This window comes from Diceros bicornis, chromosome 4 (genome assembly GCF_020826845.1).
Source record: "Diceros bicornis minor isolate mBicDic1 chromosome 4, mDicBic1.mat.cur, whole genome shotgun sequence".
Classification (NCBI taxonomy): domain Eukaryota; kingdom Metazoa; phylum Chordata; class Mammalia; order Perissodactyla; family Rhinocerotidae; genus Diceros; species Diceros bicornis.
In genome coordinates, this window is record NC_080743.1 from 35,845,160 (window position 1) to 35,868,316 (window position 23,157).

General features: G+C 33.8%; 1 protein-coding gene across 2 annotated transcripts in view; it reads left to right on the plus strand.

Moving 5' to 3' along the window:
* Positions 1-23,157, plus strand: part of SLC30A7 (solute carrier family 30 member 7) — an 81,073-nt gene that overhangs the window by 15,146 nt on the left and 42,770 nt on the right. For both annotated transcript variants that reach the window (XM_058538644.1, XM_058538643.1), the window contains 4 exons: positions 3,625-3,712; positions 4,722-4,848; positions 12,632-12,775; positions 16,375-16,425. In XM_058538644.1, the coding sequence (XP_058394627.1) occupies positions 3,625-3,712; positions 4,722-4,848; positions 12,632-12,775; positions 16,375-16,425 (410 nt within the window). The remainder of the gene's footprint in view (positions 1-3,624; positions 3,713-4,721; positions 4,849-12,631; positions 12,776-16,374; positions 16,426-23,157) is intronic.

Sequence of the window (23,157 nt, forward strand, 5' to 3'; positions counted from 1 at the left end):
TAGTCAAATATTTGGAGAGTGTTTTTATGCTGAAGGGACTGTATTGGAACATCTGGTCTCACTTCTGAGCCTGGTACTCTTAGAGGCAGAGTTTGCTTTTGCCATCTCTGATTGAGGGAAGTGATGGAGTTTCCATTATTTGTTTTACTGTGCCTGAGTGTTTTCCTTTTTGGGCTCATAGAATATTTTGCAGTGTAATTATATTTATGTGTAAGCAGCACTCAGGACTAACAGAGTCCTTCTCTCTCTCGCTCACCCACTTCTTCCTTCCTCCTCCCCTCGCTCTCTTGTCTTTTTGCCCCTCCCCGCCTCTCCTTTGTGAGTGCTCTCTCCAAGTCTATCCTTTCTTCACGTCTTTCCTATTTTCTTTTCCTTTTCTTGTTCCCACCCTCCTACTCATTTTCTCTCTCTCATCTCTCCTAAACTCCTTTTCTCCCTCTCTTGTTCTTTCTCTCTAGTTACCTGGGCCTGTGCTCATGATCTTCCTCTTTCCTCTTCCTCTCTTTCTCCCCACCCTTATGTCTTTTCTCTTATTCTTTCTTGTCTTATGCTTTCTCCCCCTGCCCTTTACTACTGTATCTCTCAGGGTCTGTCTTATTCTTTCTCTCCCTCTCCCTTAACCTCCTCAGCTCTAGTTCTTTTTTCTCTTCCTTTCCCAGGCTGTCTATCCTTTTTTCACTGATTCTTCTTCCCTGAGAGCCCCCTTTCCTGTGCACTTTCTCATTCTCTCCCTCTCCTGTTCACATCCGCTCTCTTAGGTGCACCGTCTCTTATGCCGCTTGTTCTCTCTTACTGGTGCTCCCTCATTAATTCCTATTTCTCTCCAGCTCTGCTTCTGTTCTTGAGCAAGCACACTCTCTCTCTTTCTTGCACATGTTCTTGTTCTCTTCAGATATTTATTGAGGGCCCACTATGAGTCGAATACTTGCTACTTCTAATGATATAAAGATGAATAAGATATGGCTTCTGCCTTGGAGGAACATGTGGTCTAATGGGGAAACTGTTCTGTAAAAATACCATAACTATACATTGTGACAAGTGCTGAAAAAGAGATATATGAATTTCTGTGACAGAACTTGCTGATTTGGGGTATATCCAAAGAGATATGGTTACTTGTAAAATTATAAAAAGTAAGACAAACACTAATTATACTATTTTTATAGTATAGAGCAAGAGATCCTGTATATCTGTAGATTCAAACAGCTTGAAAGCTCAGAAAAGAACATTTTTCATGGCACTATATAATCAAAAGTTTCTTAAGTATATTTTGAATCATTAAGGAAATATTGTATGTAAAGTTATAATTTTGTGTTGGAAAATTAGTAATTCGTATATATTGTATGTCAAAAATCTAATTAGAATATCTCATTCAGCAATCTTTCTGGATAAACAGTAGGTGACTGTAATAATTCCCTTCAGTTCCTTCATTCTTAGAGTATCTGTTCTTTTCTATTTAGAATGCATAGTCTCCTGCTATTAGATGGTTTTTAGGAATGGCTTTGAATACCTTCAGTGCCATAGCGGGTTTTACTATTCAACTTTAACTAGTTGATATAAGAGAGTGATATTCTTGCTACTTTTTCATTTCTTATCCTATCTTTTCCTTATTTGTTTTTTGTTTTTTCTTTTGAGAAGAGAAAAATTAGGGAATAAAAGCAGATGTAACATTTGAAACTGTTAATAATTGCTATAGTAGTATGTAGCAGCAGTAGTAAAATAGGGGTGTCAGTACCTCAAAATGACACTGAATAGGCTAAGCCTAGGGATGAATCCTAAAACCCCTAATTTAATATGATCACAATAGCAGACTAGCTCTGCAACAGAAGAAACAATAGGAGGAATGTGAGAGGCAGCAAAGACTTTTCAGTATTTCTTTGTATAAAAGTCATCTTTGTGCCTTGTCACACTCCTGTTTGTGAATTAGCAAAGCCAGCATAAAAGCAATATGCCTCCAATAAGTAGATAGATGCATATGTACATGCCTGTATATGCATGTGCATATAGTTGTATCTTTTTTTGCCCTAGCTAAAGATTCCAGATACCATCATACTTAATTAGGCAATATAGCACATTCGTGAATTATATGTTTTAATTCCAAGACTCACTCTGTTCAAGTAAACATAGTCATTTTTAAAGCAAAGTATGTCTAGTTTTCACAAGTTTTTTGTTTTAGTTCTGCAACCAAGTTTGGCAAATATATTAAGCCTAATTAAATCACTTTAGTCCAACAATTTATCAGAATTTATGGAGCACCTATTAAGCTAGGCATTAGGGACAAAAAATGCCTGAAAAACCTTCCTGCCTTTGATCTTGAAATCTAGTGGAACTCAAAGATAAAGGCTTTCAATCAAGCATTAGCTGTGGGACTAGAAGGATGAGTTAAAAGAAAGCACTTTTTATTTTTTGGGCAGTAACCCTGCTGATATATTAGATGAATCCCTAAGTGTGGGTTATGGAAAGCAGGCTGGGAATTATTTGAATTTAATAAACTTTTTCTCCAGAAAAAAAAGGATATGCTTTGACAAATAATACATTAATTTAATTCATTTGTATGTGTTAATAAGGTAGAAATATGCATTATTTCTGAGTGTAGAAATATATGCTGTGTTGGAATGTACTTGACAGGGCAAGCCCCAACGTAACTGGATAGAGTACATTTTAAAGAGTTTGTTTTCTTTACTTTAAAAATATCTTTATAGTAAAAAATTGTATTATCTATAAGTTAACATAGAAATGTAGAAAAAGCAGTATTTTTGATGCTCCTATTATATTATTTAAGGACCAGAGTGATTAACTGCTGTCGGCACCCTTGGAATAATGTTTAAACATGTAAAACTGCCAAGTTAAAGTTGTTTCTAATGACTTTAACTAAGCCAAATATACCTTATGGAAAAATAAAATCTTTCCCCAATGCTTCACACAGGTAGGAAGCAGAAAGCTTCAGAAGTCCGTGGAGAAAAAGAGGTATTTTAAAAATAGTTTAACTAGAATTACGTGAAGCTATAATTGATTCTAAAAATAGGTAATTGAAAAGTTTTTGCTAAATTTATTAATCTTAGCAAAAGAATGATAGAAATGTAAATCTCAAGTTGTCTCTGGGATAATTCAGAAATAATTTTATTTTCCTTCAGATCAAAGCTTCACTTTCCAAAGATTTGAAAGCTGAAAGGTACAAAGCAGAAAGCATAAGGAGTTCTTAAAAAGAAGGAATGAATAAGTTATAAAAACCTATTTTTTCAAGCCCTTTTCTTCTACTTTTTATCTTTGGATCCTTCCTTCTTTGCCCATTTGTCTGGTCCTGTTCTTTCTCCAGTGGCAACTTGAGATTTACATTTCTCTGAAAGGTCTTTCTAAACCTACTTACTCTCAGGTCTTCTGATTGGCTTGTAGAAATCTATGTATTTCATGGCATTCTGCTGTTAAACATAATTTGTAATAATTAAATTCATTTCCTCATTTTTACATTATATGTGCAATAAAACATACCATACTTTAAGTACTGGGACTTTGCTGGCCACTTATAACCATATAATGTGGTTTAGAATCTCTGAACATATGTAAATCTATTATCTGATTTTTAAGAAATAACTTAATAATTCAGTTGTTTACTTTGCTCTTCTTTAGGTATGTTAGAGCGGAAGTTCTGGCTGGCTTTGTCAATGGCCTATTTTTGATCTTCACTGCTTTTTTTATTTTCTCAGAAGGAGTTGAGGTATAGTAGATAATGATTAGAGTCTGTAAATTACATTTGTGTAATGAAAATGTTTATTAAATAAAGATACATATAATAGAACAGTTTTTCACACTATCATTAAGTATTTATTGAAGACAGTCTTGGATTAGATATATTATGTGTGTACAGGAGGAGCTCACAATATAATTGAAAAAATTAAATATATGTGAAGCTACTTGAAATTGAAGACAATTCAGTACTATTGTTTTACAAGCTATGAATGAAGTGTTTACAAGCTATGAATGAATGAAATGAACTGTGAAAAGTAAAGGCATAATATGGGTAGTGAGGTCCTTTGGGAAGAGTGCTTAATATAGAAACAGAGTTTTGCCAGTGAATCTTTTTTTTTTTTTTTTTTTTTTGGTGAGGAAGATCAGCCCTGAGCTAACATCCATGCTAATCCTCCTCTTTTTGCTGAGGAAGACCGGCTCTGAGCTAACATCTATTGCCAATCCTCCTCCTTTTTTTCCCCCAAAGCCCCAGTAGATAGTTGTATGTCGTAGTTGCACATCCTTCTAGTTGCTGTACGTGGGACACGGCCTCAGCGTGGCCGGAGAAGCAGTGCGTGGGTGCGCGCCCGGGATCCGAACCTGGGCCGCCAGTAGCGGAGTGTGCGAACTTAACCGCTAAGCCATGGGGCCGGCCCCGCCAGTGAATCTTTAATATTTGGTGTATTAAATAAAGAGAAAATTTAAAGATTAATGAACTTAAAATGAATGGCCATATTTTAAGGTACCAAAGAAGGATGGGTTTTAGACCAAATCTTCATGCTTTTAACTATTTGTATTTATTTAAAAATAGTAGTTGTTAACCTTTTCTGCAGTATGTGAGCACTGGTTTTGTTTCTGTAAACTGCTTTGGCAGATATTTTTGGAGTGATTTTAATTCTGAAAATAACTAAAAATTTTTAAAAATTGCTTTTTGTTTTTACCAGTTGAGCAATCAGAAATTATATCAATGCAATTTGTTTGTATTATGTGTTTTCTAGAGAGCATTAGCTCCTCCAGATGTACACCATGAGAGACTGCTTCTTGTTTCAATTCTTGGATTTGTGGTAAACCTAATAGGAATATTTGTTTTCAAGCATGGAGGTCATGGACATTCTCATGGCTCTGGTATGACAGTTAGAATGCTTTGTTTCTTTATTTTCTGGTTTCTGTTATAATTATTCATTTTTGAAAATTGATAATTTTTAAAGTTAAACTCTGTATTGGTTTTTAATAACAAAAGTAATATATTAATAGACGCTTATTAATGTCTTTCGGAACCATCTCTCCCACTTCTCCATGCCTCTCCCTCTCAGCACCTTCTTCAAGTTACACGTTATTCGTTTGGTGTGGATCCCTCTAGACCTCTGTAGCTCATGTGTTTAGTATGATACCATTTATATAAAACAAGCAAACATCAAAAACCACAAAACAGATCTAGTTACTAAAAAGTTATTGTGTATGTGGGTATGAAATTTACTATATGTCTTTGAGATCCTTCCATTTGGTATACATCTGTCTAACTTCTCTTGTTAACAGACACGTAAAACTCCATGGTGCGGATACCGTGGTTTATTTAACCAATCTTCTATGGATAGACTTCAAGTCATTTCTAGTTTTTCACTATTCCATATGAACCTTATCCTTGTGAACTCATGCAAGTGTTTCCAGAGCTGTGCTCTCCTGTATGGTAGCCATCAGTCACATGTGGCTATTTAAATTTAAATTATGGTTAATTAAATTTAATATAATTAAAATTTCAATTACTCAGTTACACTAATGACATTTCAAGTACTCAGTAGCCACATAGGGCTACTGTATTTGACAGCAAATATAGAACATTTCCCTCATCACAGAAAGTTTTTTGACTTTCACTGTGCTGGAATATAATTAGAATTGCTGAAACACAAGATATATGGTTTTTAGTTTCCATATACTTTAGCAGATTGCCCTCTAAAACGACTGTCAATCACATTTAGAATAAATGCAAGTGCTAATGTCCTCCCACCCATATCAAAACTTAGTATTATGGGTTTAAAACCATTTTGCTAATATTTTGATAAAAATGATGTTTTATTTGGTATTACTCTGACTAGTAGTGAGGTTGAAAATTTTTCTATATATTTTTAGGCCATTCAAGTTTTTCCTCTTCTGGACTTGTCTGTTCTTTTTTCTTTTTTTTGGCCTGTTTTTCTATTGTCTTATTGTTAATCCATTTCTAAACATTTTTTATATATTTTATATACTAATCCTTTGTTTTATGTGTTGCAAATATCTTTTCCCAATCTATGGCTTGTTTTTAACCTTTTATTTGGGGGGTTTTTAATTTGGTCTAGTTTTTCTGTCTTAACATTTTTTCTGGTATGTTTTCTGCTTTGTTTAGGGAGTTTCCTATTCCTGGGTCATAAACATATTCTCTTATAATTTAATACTGTGAAAATTTTGGTTTGATGGTTTTTTTTCTCATCCATTTTGGTCCTTCATCTGTATGAAATTTATTTCTGTGAGGAAGTGAGTTAGGACTCTTTTATTCTTAGTTTGAATAAGCAGTTTTCCAAGCACCATTTATTAATCTGTCCTTTACCCCATTGATGTAAAAGGACACCTTTACCCTATGTTAAATTGCCTTATAAATCAGGTCTGGTCTGTTTGTCTTTGGCTATCCCACTATCACACTGGAATAATTTTTATGTTTTAATATCTGGTAGGGTAAGTCCCATCTCTTTTTTTTCAAAGTTGTTTGGGTCTGTCTTACTCATTTGGTTTTTTTCATGAGCTTGTCAAATTTTGTGAAAAATCTTTTTGGAATTTTGATTGGGAATGCATTGTCTTTATGTTTAATTGCGGAGAATTGACATTCATATTAAATTTTATGGCCTTTATTAAATTGTCTTAGGTATTTTAATAAAGATCTGTATATTTTTCATTTGGTTCATTTTTAGGTAGTTGAAAGTTTTTATTACTGTTAAGAACAAAAACTATTATTCCTGCTTGTCTTATTGCATAGCCAGGACCTCTAGCACAGTGTTGATTAGAAATACTTATAGCTTATATTCTTGTGTCAACCTGGATAATCACCTGGGTAACTTTTAAAAAAACACTGATGCCCAGGTTTAATCCTAGAATATTTGCATTAGAATCTCTGGAGGAAGAGACCCAAACATCAACATGTTTTAAAGTTCTGCAGTCAACTTTAATGTGCAGTCAAGGTTGAGAACCACTGCTTTAATGAAGAATGCTAGTAAAGTTTTACCATTGGGTCAGATGTTTATGGTCTGTTTCTGATAGAACTGCTTTATCAAGTTAAGAATGTTTCTTTCTATTCCTTGAAATAGAAAGAAAAAATAGAATTTTTTGAAGTAGTCATGTTTTTTCCTCCTTTAGTTAACTTAAAATTAGTTGTTACATAGATAGAGTTTCTCATGAGGAACCATCCTTAAATTTGAGGGCGAAAATGTAATCATTTAGGTCTACAGTTAGGTCTATGAACCATTTTGAGTCAATTTTTGTGTATGGTGTGAGGTATGGGTCCAGTAGCATTTTGTTGTATGTAGATATCCAGTTGTTTCGGCACCATTTGTTAAAAAGATTATTTTTCCCTGCTGAAGTGTCTTGGCACCCTTGTCAAGAATCAGTTGACCATAAATGTCAGAGTTTATTTCTGGGCTCTGAATTCTATTTCATTGATTTGTATGTCTATCCTTATGCCAGTACCATGCTGTCTTGATTAAGGTAGCTTTGAGGTAGGTTTTGAAATCGGAACGTGTGAATTGTCCAATTTCACTTGTGATTTCTTCTTTTTTACGGTTGTTTTGGCTATTCTGGGTCCATTCTTGCATTTCCATGTAAATTTTATGATCAGCCTGTCAATTTCTGCGAAAAAAGGCAGCTGGGATTTTGCTAGGAATTGTATTGAATCTGTAGATCGATTTAGGAAGTATTGTCATCTTAACAATGTTGTCTTCTGATCTGTAAACATGAATGCCTTTCAATTTGTTTATAGCTTCCTTAATATCTTTCAACAATGTTTTGTGGTTATTAGTGGACATTTCTCACACTTCCTTTGTTAACTTTAGTCCTATGTGAGTTTTTTTGCTACCATTGTTAGTGGGATTGTTTTGTTAATTTCATTTTTGGATTGCTCATTGCTAGTGCATAGCGATACAGTTCATTTTTGTCTGTTGATCTTATGTCTTGCCACATTGCTGAAATTGTTCATTATTCTACTAGGTTTTTAGTGTATTCTTTAGACTAATCTATATATAATATCATGTCATCTACAAATAAAGATAGTTTTACTTTTTTCTTTCCAATCTGAATCCCTTTGTTTCTCTTGCTTAGTTGCCTTGGTCAGATCCTCCAGAACAATGTTAAATAGAAGTGGTGAGAATGGATAGTCTTGTCTTTTTCCTGATTTTAGCATGAAAGCATTCAGTATTTCTTCATTAAATATGATGTTAACTATGTTAGCTGTGGGTTTTTCAGAAATGCCCTTTATCAGATTGAGGAAATGCGTTTCTATTCCTGGTTTACTGGGTGTTTTTAGTATGAAAGGGTATTAGATTTTAATTAACCTCTTTTTTCTTCATTTTTTGAGATGATCAGTTGATTTTTATCTTTTATTATATTAATATGGTGTATTACATTGCTTGATTTTCAGATATTAAACCACTTTTGCATTCTTAGGATAAATCCTGTTTGGCTATGGTTTATAATTCTTATAATATATTGCTGGATTCGGTTTGCTATATTTTCTTGAAGACTTTTGTATTCTTAAGGGGTATTGGTCTAGCTTTCTTTTGATTGTGTTGGTATCAGGGTAATACTTCCTTATATAGTGAGTTGGGAAGTGTTGCCTCCTCTTCTTTTTTTTTTGGTAAGGGGTAGTTTGTGAAGTACTGGTACTTTTTGAATGTTTGGCAGAATTGCTAGTGAAGCCATCTGGTCCTAGACTTTTCTTTGTTGGAAGTTTTTTAATTACTTAGTTTTTTTGCTTGTTATAGTTCTATTCAGATTTCTATTTCCTTTTGTGTCAGTTTCAGCAGTTTGTGTGCTTCTAGGAATTTGTCCATTTCATCTAAATTATCTAATTTGTTGACTTATTGTTGGCTATGTCTATTTATAAAAAAGTTTGCCTTTCTTTTCTTTCGTTTTATTTCCATAAAGTCAGCAGTGATGTCCTCTCTTTTCTGATTTTAGTAATTTGTGCCTTCTCTCATTTTTTCTTGGTCAGTCTGGTTAAAGATTTGTTAATTTTGTTGACTTTTTTCAAAGAACCCCCTTTTGGTTTTATTGATTTTTCTCTGCTGTTTTTCCTCTTCTCTGTTTCATTTTATTTCTGCAATAATATGTATTATGTCCTTTCTTTTCCTTGCTTTGGGTTTAGTTTGTTCTTTTTCTGATTTCTTGAGGTGGAAGATTAGATTATTGATTTGAGATCTGTCTTTTCTTTTAGCATAGGCGTATACAGCTATAAATTTTTTTCCTAAGCATTGCTATAGTGTAACCTATAAGTTTTGGTAAGTCATGTTTTCATTTTTGTTCATCTCGAAGTATTTTAAAATTTTCCTTGTGATTGCTTCTTTGACCCATTAGTTATTTAGGAGTACGTTTTTCAATTTTCTCATATTTGTGAATTTCTCCAATTTTCTTCTGTTGTTGATTTCTAATTTAATTCCATTGTGATCAGATGACATACTTTTTATGATTTCAATTTTTTTTTCACTTTATTCAGTCTTGTTTTATGACCTAGCATTTGGTCTATCCTGGAGAATGTTCCATGAGTACTTGAGAAGAATATGTATTCTGCTGTTGTTGGATGGAGTGTGCTATAGATGTCTGTTAGGTCTAATTTTTTCATAGTTGTTCAATCTTCTGTTTCCTTGTTGATCTTCTGCCTAGTTGTCTATCCATTATTAAAAGTAGAGTATTGAAGTCTCCAACCATTATTGTTGAATTATTTTTCCAGTTTTAGTTTTTGCTTTGTGTATTTTGTAGCTATGTTGTTCAGCACGTATATTTTTATTATCATTCTATCTTCCTGACAGATTTAACCTGTTATTATAAGATGTTTTTCTTTTTCTCTCAAAATAATTTTTGACTTACAGTCTGTCATGTCTGATATTATGATAACCATTCCAGCTTTTTTTCTTTTTTTACTGCTTGCATGGTATATATATTATTTTCTATTTTGTGACTTTCATCTTATTTGTGTCTTTGAATCTAAAGTGTATCTCGTGTAGACAGAATATAGCTGGGTCATTTTTTTCTATCCATTTCAACAATCTCTGCCTTTTGATTGGAGCGTTTAAACAGTTTATGTTTCATGTAATTACCACTAAGGTAAGGATTTACATCTGCCAGTTTAATATTTGTTTTCTATATCTTCTGTCCTTTTTGTTACTCTGTTCCTTGATTCCTGTCTTTTAAATTAAACAGATATTTTTTAGTGTACCTTTTGAATTCTCCTGTTGTTTCTTTTACTATATATTTTTGAATTATTTTCTTAATTATTGGCCTGGGGATTACAAGTAGCATCCTAACTTAAAACAATCTAGTTCAGATTAATAGTAACAATAATACACAAAAACTTTGCTTCAGTATACCTCCATTCCTCCAAAGGTGTACTTTCTCCTTTGTACTATTATTGTCAGATTATTATGTTTTTAATGTTATAAACCCATCAATACTGTTTTATAATTATTGCTTTATGCAGTCATCTTTTAAAACATATAGAAGAAACAAGTTACAAATAAAAAAAAGTATGTTTATCCTCTCTTTCTTAATTACTTTTCCTGCTGCTCTTTATTTGTTTGTGTGGATTTGGATTGGATTTTAGTTGAATTTAAAATTTTGGTTGAATCTTTTTCTAACATTTGGTTTTTTCATCTCACTGTCTTTTGGCCTCCATGGTTTTTGTGGAGAAGTCAGCAGTTAATCTTATTCAAGTTCCCTGGTTAATGATAAGTCCTTTGTATTTTGCTGTACAACTTTCAAGATTTCTCTTTGACATTCATCAGTTTGACTATAAAGTCTGTAGTTTTGGCTTTGTTGAGTTTATTCTACTTGGAGTTTCCTGAGCTTCTTGAATGTGTAGGTTAATATTTTTCATCAAATTTGGGGAGTTTCCAGCCATTATTTTTTCAAATATTTTTTTCTGTCTCTTTTTGGGACTCCTGTTACACTTAAGTTGGTACACTTGATGTTTCTATAGGTCTCTAAGCTCTGTTCGTTTTTCTTTATTTCTTTTTTTTCCAACTCCTCGGAGTGGATAATCTCTATTCATCCATTTTCACGTTTGCTATTATTGCAGCTCAAATCTGTGTTGAGCCCTTCTAAAGTAGATATTTTATTTTAGTTATTATATATTTTTTTAACTTCAGAATTTCTGTTTCGTTCTTTTTTATAATTTCTAGCTCTTTATTGATATTCTCTATTGGTAAGTCATCATTGTTATACTTTCATTCTTTATGATTTCATTCTTCATTCTCATGATTTCCTTAAGTTCTTTGAAGATATTTATGATAGCTGATTTAAAGTCTTTGTCTATTAAGTCCAAAATCTGGGTTCTCTTCAGGAACGTTTTCTGTTGGCTGATGTTTTTTCCTGTGTATGTGGCATACTTTCCTCTTTCTTTGCATGTCTTTTAATTTTTTTGTTGAATACTGGACATTTTATATTAAAACAACTCCAGTATCAGATTACTTCATCCTCTCCTCTCAAAGTTAGTTGTTGTTATTTTTCTTGGGAAGTGGACTAATTCATTTCCTGTGGTATGTGGCCATGGAATTCGCAGAGCTGAGCTCTGAGTCCATTGAGAATAGAGATTTTTTCAGGGAATTGCAAGTTTGAACAAAATATTAACTCTGTTCTGGAGGTGTTGCTTTTAACAGCTTCAAAAGAAATCAGATCTCTCCATTGTATGTAGTGCTGCTGGCTTTTGGCTACTTTCAACTGCACTGTGGCAGGAGGTAGAATGGGAATAACCCCAAGTAAAAATATCAAAGACCCTACTGCCTTACTGAGGTCTGGTAGTTTCTCTTGGATAGATGATTGTTAGTTCATTTTGTGATTTTGGTTAATTTACAGAGTTCTGAAATGGTTGATTTTTAGTTGTGTTCCTCATATTTTTGTTTGAGAGGGAAAGCTAGTTTGCCAACATCCCCTCTTCACCATTCTGGAAGTTGATCTTCCCGTTTTCATGATTTTTCATATAATGCGATGCTGGATTTGATTTACTGGTGTTTAAGACTTTTGTGAGTATAAGTGATATTTTTGAATTAGGTAACATCCAGTATTTTTCTGTGCTTTGGAATAGCTTGTATAAGATGTTTTTTTGATGGTGTAGTAGTTTTTAGGTCTGCTATGGAGAGAGGATTCTGCATTATTTTATTTGTTCCTAAGGATTCTACCTGCTTTAATATAATTTTATCGATCCTTTTACCAAACGCGGCAGCCTTCCTACCTCTGCCTCAATGTGACCATATGCATACATCTTGTTTTATCTTTGTTAGTGTGTGTAATAGTACTTGGAATGTTTTGGCCAAGATTTTTGTCTGTGTTTTTCACTGCTTTATCCCTAGTGCCTAGAATGGTATCTATAACAGTGTGTTCCAAATAGGTATTTCTTGAATGAATAAATAACATCTAATCTCTTTAAATATTTCTCACTGCTCACTTATTTTCATCTCCAGTAATGTCTACCACTTCCCTCCATCCTTTCATTTCCTTCCTGTACTCAATAGTAGGAACTCAGTATTGTTTTAATGAATCTATGACACTTTTTACAAGTAAAAGTTTATTGAGTTAATCTGGTTTTAGAGCTAAGTCTTTTCACTAACATCACTATTATTGTAACTATTAAATAATATATTTTTACATACCTGTTGTTGTAACACTCTTTGTTTTTTAGGCCATGGACACAGTCATTCCCTCTTTAATGGTGCTCTGGATCAGGCACATGGCCATGGAGATCACTGCCATAGTCATGAACTGAAACATGGTGCTGCACATAGCCATGATCATGGTCATGGACATGGACACTTTCATTCTCATGGTGAGTACAGCCTAAAGACTTTGAAATGGACAGCCTTCCAAATGAACAGAATTGTGTAGATTACTTTTCCTAGTTGAAATAGTCTGTTAAAAAGATATTGCAGTCAACTTCCTTTCTAAAAGACTAAATGGTTCCCAGGGCTAGTTCCTTTTTAGTGTATAATGAAATTAACTTGTATAAGGCAGTGGATATAGCTTTGTTTCAGTAATTATATCATAATAAAATGCCACTATTTTAAATGAGTGTCAGTGAATGAGGAAAAGTTGCATTCTAGCAAATGAAAATCATGATTTTTTTAAAGTATGATGAAGCCTTTTGTGCTATATCTAGGCTTATAAAAATACAACAGAGGTTTTCAATTTTTCACGTTTTCATTGTAATTTTGTTATCACCTGATGTATTTGTGTCCATGTTCCCTTAGAAATCTTAGTATGCTAACTTACATAGCACTGGGCACTAAATTATAAGACTTACATAGCATTGGGCACTAAATTATAAGATAATTTTCAATTTAATATTTTATTTTAAAATTATATTTTAAATAGTTTATTCATGAAATTTTAGAGTATCGAGTAGTAGACAGAAGTTGCTTAGGTGATACAATTTGATTAATCATTAAATAAATTATATGCTTAAATATTGTCTGTACTTGCGACATAGAATCTTAAAGTTTTAGATTTGAAAATATGAAAGGGGCCTTGGAGACTGAGTATTAACCCCCTAACTTTTCAGTCTCTAAAATTTGCTGTGTTTTTGTAACTATTACACTGGTATGCTTTAAAACCTTGATTTTCTAAGTTTTGCTCACATGCATCTCAAAATAATTTTGAAAACTGTGTATCACAGATTTTTAAGATGATTTCTAAAAAATTTTTGTTTAAATAATTGCAAAGAATATAACTTCTTACACATTGTAGATATTTTAGATTGAAACTTCTATATTACTCTATATTGAATATGTTCGGTGGTCTCTAAATACCTTAGTGGTTTGAGACCCACTATCACCCCTTCAAAAACATATAAACAGTTATAAATTTTACAGTATCCTGTTTCTCCTTGAATTCTTATTTCCATTCCATTTCCTTTCCAGAATGTTTACTAATGGATTATATTTGTGTTAAGTCTTTAATTGATCATCTGTTATAATTCTTGGCAATAAAATATGTATATAAATGTAAACTTTTTATTTCCTAGGAACAGAAGACTTAGCGTTTAAACATTTCTTTTGGATGGAGTTATTGTAATTTTTACTAGTACAAAGTCAGTCAAAATAATTCTGTTTTCAAAATTTTGATACATATATAACCTTAAGAAAGCAACATTTTATTTGAAATATGTACCTTAATGATTGGAGCTCTTTTTCTTTTCTCAATTGGTTTATGGGTAAATAACACTAGCATAAAACAGGTTTTGGCATCAGTTGGGTTCCTATTTTTCATCTTTACAGTGTAAGTACTGAGAAACCTTAAATAGAAGCAATTCTGTTAGAGCACTTTCACTTAGTTCTTTGAACACCTTCAGAATTGCATTCCAAAAATTATATAATGATCTATTATTAAAAATTATTTATAATACTTTATTGTTAAAAATTATTTTTTATGATCTGTTAATTGGAAGTGTCATTAGCTAATCCCTACATTTTATTAAAAGAAAAAAATTGGAAACCATGTTGCTTACAAAAGGATTTGCTAGCCATAGAGGCATTACTTTTCTAATATTACCAGCAACATTTGTAATTGACCCCTTGTTTGTTGCCCTAGAATTTTTCTAATACCCTGGCAATGCACTGTAGTAAGATTCTGGATAGGTGCAAGGTAGCCCTTTTTTGGTCAAGAGAGAGAAGGGTAAGTGGGAAAGAAGAATTGGTATGACATCAGGGCACAAAGAAATCATAGTAACTACTAAATGGAAATGCTAGGCTTTAAACACAGGGGAATCCAACTCCAAAATCTGCTCTTAACTGTTACTCTGCCTTCACTATTATATCAGCCAATCTGAGAATACAAAATTAACAGGGCTGTGATTCCATTTTGCATATAAGAGACAGTATGGTCTCACTGGGAAATACTGTGAGCTTCATATTTATTGGAATGTTGCACTGTGAGTAAAGCTAGCTGTTTTTTTGTTTGTTTGTTTGTTTGTTTTAACTGGTCATATCTGAGTGACTTAAGCAGTAAAGGTTTATATCTTGCTGTTGGGTTGATACGGTCGAGGGTGGGGGCTCTGTTCCTCATGGCAATTCAGGGATCCAGGCTCTTTCCATCAATGGGATTCTTAACCCTTCAAGTCCACCACTGGATTCTCTGCATCTAGCTGGAGATAGAGTATATAGAAAATCATGTGGGACATTCTTATGAGCCTGGAAGTGGTTTAGATATCATATTTTTTTGTTTACAACTCAGTCACATATACCACCTAACTCAAGGGAGCCTGGGAAATATAGTTTAGTTGTTTATCAAAGAGGAAGAAAAAAATGGATCTGTAAGCAACTAGCCAGTCTCTGCTACAGATAAATTTATATCCAGAAGGACTTTTAGGTTTTACATAGATGGGAGTTATGTTGTTTTATATATTATATTATATTAGTATAGCAGAATATATCTTTTAAAATAATTATGTCAAAAATGACTGTCTTTATCTGGACCTACTACCTACAGACAGAAATCTGGTGTCTTGATTAGGAGCTGGATTTTTACAACAGTTACACTTTTGGCTATCAGCAGGATTTTCAAGGTAGCTACATCTTTCTCCCCACACAGCAGTGTCACATCCAGATAGAAATCGTTGTGCAGCCTTGTGCTGTTATACCTCTTCTGGCATTGTTACAGTGCTTTATCAAAGCCGTAGTAATGAGGGTGTGTCAGCTCTGTGGTGCTGTGGGCCCAGAACCATGACCCCAGGCAGGCTCTCTGTTAGTCCTGACCAGAAAGCTTTCAGTCCGCCTGATGATCCCTTTTAATGAATATTGCTAATCTTTTACATTGTTTACCTATATTTTCTGCTTTGATGTTAAAGCTGATTAGTAATCTTCAAGTATTTCAATCTTCAAAGTATTTAAGAATAGAAATTGTAATTTTTTTTCATTTTTTCAACATAAAGGCAAAATGAAAAAATGTTTTTATCTCTTCTGCGTGAAAAGCTTGCCATATCCATCTAGAAGCTGTTGGAAAACTACTGTTTGCCGTAGTTCAGTTTTCCTGGATGCTGTCCTGGCTTCATTTCTGGACTTCTTAATAACTTCAAGCAGTAGTTTTGTTTTTTCTGAATTTTTCAATTGTAAAATTAACGTAGCAAGCTATATAAGGTATGTTATGAATGTTAGAAGATTTTCAGTGTTTTTAACTTACTGTATTTTTTTAAGAGATTGCTTAATATAATAATTTCCTAAATAGTCTGTACCGTTGATGCATTTTGAACTTGCCCATGACTATCTGCATTAAATTACTACATTAAATTTTAAAAATAATTTTGTAGGTCTGATATGGCTGTATATTCATGCATCTTTCACGATACATTTGAATGAAAACTACTCTGAATTGCAAAAATTGAATCAGGAATTGAAGACATGTTTTAAAATAATTTACCTTAACTCTCTACAGATGGTCCCTCCTTAAAAGAAACAACAGGACCCAGCAGACAGATTTTACAAGGTATGAAAAGCAATTTGTATAATTCTCAGTTTTATGAAACTGGTTTCATAGTTTTGAGCTATCTGAAGTTTTCCTTTTAGTAAAATATGTAATATAGAATTGTGTTTAAAATGTTAGCCTTCCTAGTGATTTTTTTCTATATACAATTAGGTATATTAGCAGACATTCTTTTAATTGTCACTTGGCTGTTTTCTCTGATTTAATAAGAAGATTAAAATATTCAGAAACTATACTGCTTAAATATAAATGATACCCCTGTGAATGACTATTGTAACACCATAGTAGTATGTTTGCCTTTGTAAGATTATTAAATAAGTTTTCCGAGAATAATATTCAATATGTGTTTATGTTGAGGAAAAATTTAATGCTAAAAATGTAATACATCCCAACACAAAGAATGTACAACACCAAGTGTGAACCCTAATGTAAACTATGGATTTCGGGTGACAATGATGTCAGTGTAGTTTCATCAGTTGTAACAAAAACTACTTTGGTGAGAGATGTTGACACTGGGAGAGGCTATGCATGAGTTGGGATAGGAGGTATTTTGGAAATCTCTATTTTCACTCAGTTTTGCTATGAACCTAAAACTGCTCTCAAAAATAAAATCTATTATATTTTTTAAGAATGTAGGCAAAATGAGACCTCGGTCATATCCATAGGCATCAAATGATGGTACCTGAGGAGGAGCTTACATATCACGTAAAATGATATATTACAAAATTTTACAAGCCAGAGAAACTCAGTCTTGTCTGTGAACTATGGTAGTTTCTTTTTTGGGATGTAAACCAATCTTTGGCCCTGAATTTCCTTTTAGACTTCATTGTCAAAGTTTCCTAATTCCCAGCTCCCCATCTTCCTGCCTTATTAACTTTTGACTTCAATTTAACTTTCTCAATAACTTGTGATCCAATCTCTACTGCACCTACTTTTCTCTACTATTTCTTGGTATAGCTTTTGCGCTTTATTTTTCCCTGTGAATATGTTCCTCCATACAGAGGAGTTTATTTCAAGAGGCTTAAATGTGTCTTCCAGTCACTAGTTTTTCATTTGCAAAATATATAGAATTGTTTTAGAATGGCATTTGCTGAAATAGCCTGTAATCATGCATATGTAATGCATCTGTGTTCAATGCTATTAATTAGTCTTGATGTTAAGAGTTTATTTTTAGTTTTGGAAATCATCACAAGCCAAGGGAAGAGAGGTTAGATTTGCCTTCCTAATTATCTTTTATACAAACTGTTGTGAAAATTAGTTAATGTTTTCTGAGTACCCATCAATTTATGGTGGCTGAAACAGCTCAGTAGATAGCTGAAGGATAGGGATAACTGCCTGGCATTAAAACTTTTTCACATAGATGCTCAAACACATGAAAACTGAGTGAACTGAATTTTTCATTTGTTTGCTACATCTTCAATATAACCCCAGGCTTTCTAGGTTCTTGGGCAGTTAAAATATCGGTATCCTACCAGGTCTTCTAAGGCTTTCTACTTCTGTATAAGTTAAACATGTCAGTTTAGATTTATTTCTTTAATGATTTTTCTTCTTGACAGTTACTAGAAAGTAAGAAGGGCATAGATAATTGATGACACTTGCTAATAAAACCAGTTGTCAGGTCAGCACATAAGATGCAGCCAGGGACTTTTCAGTCAAAGAAAAATGAAGAACAAAGGATTCTTTTTCCTTGCAGTGTTTAGAGCTATTTTCATTTCTGATCCTATCAAAACACTCATTAAAGAAGATAAAGGTTTAAAATCATGTCAGTTAAAACTTTTGAAGCTTAAGGATCCTCAATCCACTCCAATGTGCATTTTCTCCAGTCTTATTTTTAAAACTTAACATGGTCCCAACGCTTATTAATCTATTTATTTCTTTGCTATTTGTAATGCCCTAGAGAAACAGAATTTTTTTTTTTTTTTATTGATATTTTAATGGTTTCTAACATTGTGAAATTTTGGGTTGTACATTTTTGTTTGTCCATCACCCCATATATGACTCCCTTCACCCCTTGTGCCCACCCCCCACCCCCACTTCCCAGGTAACCACAGTCCAGTTTTCTCTGTCCATGTGTTGGTTTATATTCCACATATGAGTGAGATCATACAGTGTTTGTCTTTCTCTTTCTGGCTTATTTCACTTAACATAATACGCTCCAGGCCCATCCATGTTGTTGCAAATGGGACGATTTTGTCTTTTTTTATGGCTGAGTAGTATTCCATTGTATATATATACCACATTTTCTTAATCCAATCGTCAGTCGAGGGACACTTAGGTTGCTTCCACTTCTTGGCTATGGTGAATAATGCTGCAATGAACATAGGGGTGCATAAGCCTCTTTGGATTGTTGATTTCAGGTGCGTTGGATAGATTCCCAGTAGTGGGATGGCTGGATCATAGGGCATCTCTATTTTTAATTCTTTGAGGAATCTCCATACCGTTTTCCATAGAGGCTGCACCAATTTGCATTCCCACCAGCTGTGTATGAGGGTTCCTGTTTCTCCACATCCTCTCCAACATTTGTTGTTTTTTGTCTTGGTGATTATAGCCATTCTAACGGGCGTGAGGTGGTATCTTAGTGTTGTTTTGATTTGCATTTCCCTGATGATTAGTGATGTTGAGCATCTTTTCATGTGCCTATTGGCCATCTGTATATCTTCCTTGGAGAAGTGTCTGTTCATTTCCTCTGCCCATTTTTTGATCGGGTTGTTTGTTTTTTTGTTGTTCAATTGTGTGAGTTCTTTATATATTATGGAGATCAACCCCTTGTCAGATGTATGTTTTGCAAATATTCTCTCCCAGCTGGTTGGTTGTTTGTTCATCTTGATTCTGGTTTCATTTGTCTTATAAAAGCTCTTTAGTCTGATAAAGTCCCACTTGTTTATTTTTTCTTTAGTTTCCCTAGTCTGGGTAGGCATGTCATCCGAAAAGATTCCTTTAAACCCAATGTCAAATAGTGTGTTGCCTATATTTTCTTCTATGAGTTTTATAGTTTCAGGTCTCACCTTCAGGTCTTTGATCCATTTTGAGTTAATTTTTGTGAATGGCGATAGCACATGGTCCACTTTCATTCTTTTGCATGTGGCTGTCCAGTTTTCCCAACACCATTTATTGAAGAGACTTTCCTTTCTCCATTGCATGTCCTTAGCACCTTTGTTGAAAATTAGCTGTCCGTATATGTGTGGTTTTATTTCTGGGCTTTCAATTCTGTTCCATTGATCTGTGTGTCTGTTTTTGTACCAGTACCATGCTGTTTTGATTACTATTGCTTTGTAGTATGTTTTGAAGTCAGGAATTGTGATGCCTCCTGCTTTGTTCTTTTTCTTTAGGATTTCTTTAGCTATTCGGGGTCTTTTGTTGCCCCATATAAATTTTAGTATTCTTTTTTCTATTTCTGTGAAGAATGTCATTGGGATTCTGATTGGGATTGCATTGAATCTGTAGATTGCTTTAGGTAATATAGACATTTTAACTATGTTTATTCTTCCAATCCACGTGCATGGGATATCTTTCCATTTCTTTATGTCATCGTAGATTTCCCTCAATAATGTCTTGTAGTTCTCATTGTATAGGTCCTTCACCTCCTTGGTAAGATTTATTCCTAGGTATTTTATTCTTTTTGATGCAATTGTAAATGGTATTATCTTTTTGAGCTCTCTTTCTGTTAGTTCATTATTAGCATATAGAAATGCAACTGATTTTTGTAGATTGATTTTGTACCCTGCAACTTTGCTGTAGTTGTTGATTGTTTCTGACAGTTTTCCAACAGATTCTTTAGGGTTTTCTATATATACAATCATGTCATCTGCAAATAGTGAGAGTTTCACTTCTTCGTTACCTATTTGGATTCCTTTTATTCCTTTTTCTTGCCTAATTGCTCTGGCCAAAACCTCCAGTACTATGTTGAACAGGAGTGGTGAGAGTGGGCAGCCCTGCCTCGTTCCTGTTCTCAGAGGAATGGCTTTCAGTCTTTCCCCGTTGAGTATGATGTTAGCTGTGGGTTTGTCATATATGGCCTTTATTATGTTGAGGTACTTTCCTTCTATTCCCATTTTATTGAGAGTTTTTATCATAAATGGATGTTGTATCTTGTCAAATGCCTTCTCTGCGTCTATTGAGACGATCATGTGGTTTTTATTCTTTGTTTTGTTGATGTGATGTATCACGTTGATTGATTTGCGGATGTTGAACCATCCCTGCGTCTCTGGTATAAATCCCACTTGATCATGGTGTATGATCTTTTTAATATATTGTTGTATTCGGTTTGCCAATATTTTGTTGAGGATTTTTGCATGAATGTTCATCAGCGATATTGGCCTGTAATTTTCTTTCTTTGTATTGTCTTTGTCTGGTTTCGGTATCAGGGTGATGTTGGCCTCATAGAATGATTCAGGAAGTGTTCCATCTTCCTCTATTTTTTGGAATAGTTTGAGGAGGATGGGTATTAAATCTTCTTTGAATGTTTGGTAAAATTCACTGGAGAAGCCATCTGGTCCTGGACTTTTATTTTTTGGGAGGTTTTTGATTACTATTTCAATCTCTTTACTTGTGATTGGTCTATTCAGATTCTCCATTTCTTCTTGGTTCAATTTTGGGAGGTTGTATAAGTCTAAGAATTTATCCATTTCTTCTAGATTGTCCAATTTGTTGGCATATAATTTCTCATAGTATTCTCTTATAATCCTCTGTATTTCCATGGTATCCGTTGTAATTTCTCCTCTTTCATTTCTAATTTTATTTACTTGAGCCTTTTCTCTTTTTTTCTTAGTTAGCCTGGCTAAGGGTTTGTCTATTTTGTTTATCTTCTCGAAGAACCAACTCTTTGTTTCATTAATCCTTTCTCCTGTTTTTTTGGTCTCAATATCATTTATTTCTGCTCTGATTTTTATTATTTCTCTCCTTCTGCTGGCTTTGGGCTTTGTTTGTTCTTCTTTTTCTAGTTCTGTTAGGTGTAATTTAAGGTTGCCTATTAGGGCTTTTTCTTGTTTGTTAAGGTGGGCTTGTATCGCTATGAGTTTCCCTCTCAGGACCGCTTTTGCTGCATCCCATATGGTTTGATATGGCATGTTATCATTTTTGTTTGTTTCCAGATAGTTTTTGATTTCTCCTTTAATTTCATCAATGATCCATTGGTTGTTCAGTAGCATGTTGTTTAATCTCCACATTTTTGTCACTTTCCCAGTTTTTTTTTCCTGGTTCATTTCCAGTTTCATAGCCTTATGGTCTGAAAAGATGCTTGTTATGATTTCAATCTTCTTAAATTTATTGAGGCTTGCTTTGTTTCCCAACATATGGTCTATCCTAGAGAATGTTCCATGCGCGCTTGAGAAGAATGTGTAGTCAGCTGTTTTTGGGTGGAGTGCTCTGTATATGTCTACTAGGTCCATCTCGTCCAGTTTTTCATTTAAGTCTAATATTTCTTTATTAACTTTTTGTCTGGATGATCTATCCATTGCTGTAAGTGGGGTGTTAAGATCCCCTACTATTATTGTGTTGTTGTTGATTTCTCCTTTTAGGTTTGTTAATAGTTGTTTTATGTACATTGGTGCTCCTATGTTGGGTGCATATATATTTATAAGTGATATGTCTTCTTGATGGAGTGTCCCTTTTATCATTATATATTTCCCTTCTTTGTCTTTCTTAACCTGTTTTATCTTGAAGTCTACTTTGTCTGATATGATTATGGCAACACCTGCTTTCTTTTGTTTGCCATTAGCTTGGAGTATTGTCTTCCATCCTTTCACTCTGAGCCTGTGCTTGTCTTTAGTGCTAAGATGTGTTTCCTGAAGGCAGCATATTGTTGGGTCTTGCTTTTTAATCCATCCTGCCACTCTGTATCTTTTGATTGGAGAGTTCAATCCATTTACATTTAGGGTAATTATTGAAATATGAGGGTTGAATGTTGCTGTTTTGTCACTTATTTTCTGGTTCTTTTGCATTTCCTTTGTTTCTTGTCCCATTTGTTTTGGACTGCCAATTCAGTTTGGTTGTCCTGTCTTATGATTCTTCTAGTTTTCTCTTTGTTTATCATATGTGGTTTTAATTTGATTATTTGTTTAGTGGTTACCTTGAGGTTTGGGCGAAAAATCTTCTGTATGAGATAGTCCATTATCTGATAGCCTCCTATTTCCTTATACTAAGTCAATTCAGTCACTTTCCTCTTCCCCTTCTAAGTTGCTCTTGTTATACCTTATTCTATCTTGTGTTGTGGCTGTGTGTTTACAGTGATGAGGTTAAATTTATTTTTGGTGAATTTCTTCCTTTGATCTTTGAGTTTAGTATTTAAGTGGTTGCTAACCTATTCCGGTAAAGATCTACTATTTCTCTGATTTTGTCTACCTACTTTTCTCCTTACTCCAAGCTTTGTGTTCCCTTTCTCTTCTTGTTTTCAGGCCTGAGGGCCTTCTTGAGTATTTCTTGTAGTGGCGGTCTCGTGGCCATGAACTCCCTTAGCTTTTGTTTATCTGGGAGAGTTACTATTTCTCCATCATATTTGAAGGATATTTTTGCTGGATAGAGTATTCTTGGCTGAAAGTTTTTGTCTTTTAGTATTTTGAATATATCATTCCAGTCTCTTCTAGCCTGAAAAGTTTCTGTTGAGAAATCCGCTGAGAGCCTGATGGGAGTTCCTTTGTACGTTATTTTTTGTTTTTGTCTAGCTGCCCTTAATATTGTTTCTTTGTCGTTGACCCTGGCTAGCCTTACCACTAGGTGTCGTGGTGAAGGCCTTTGTCT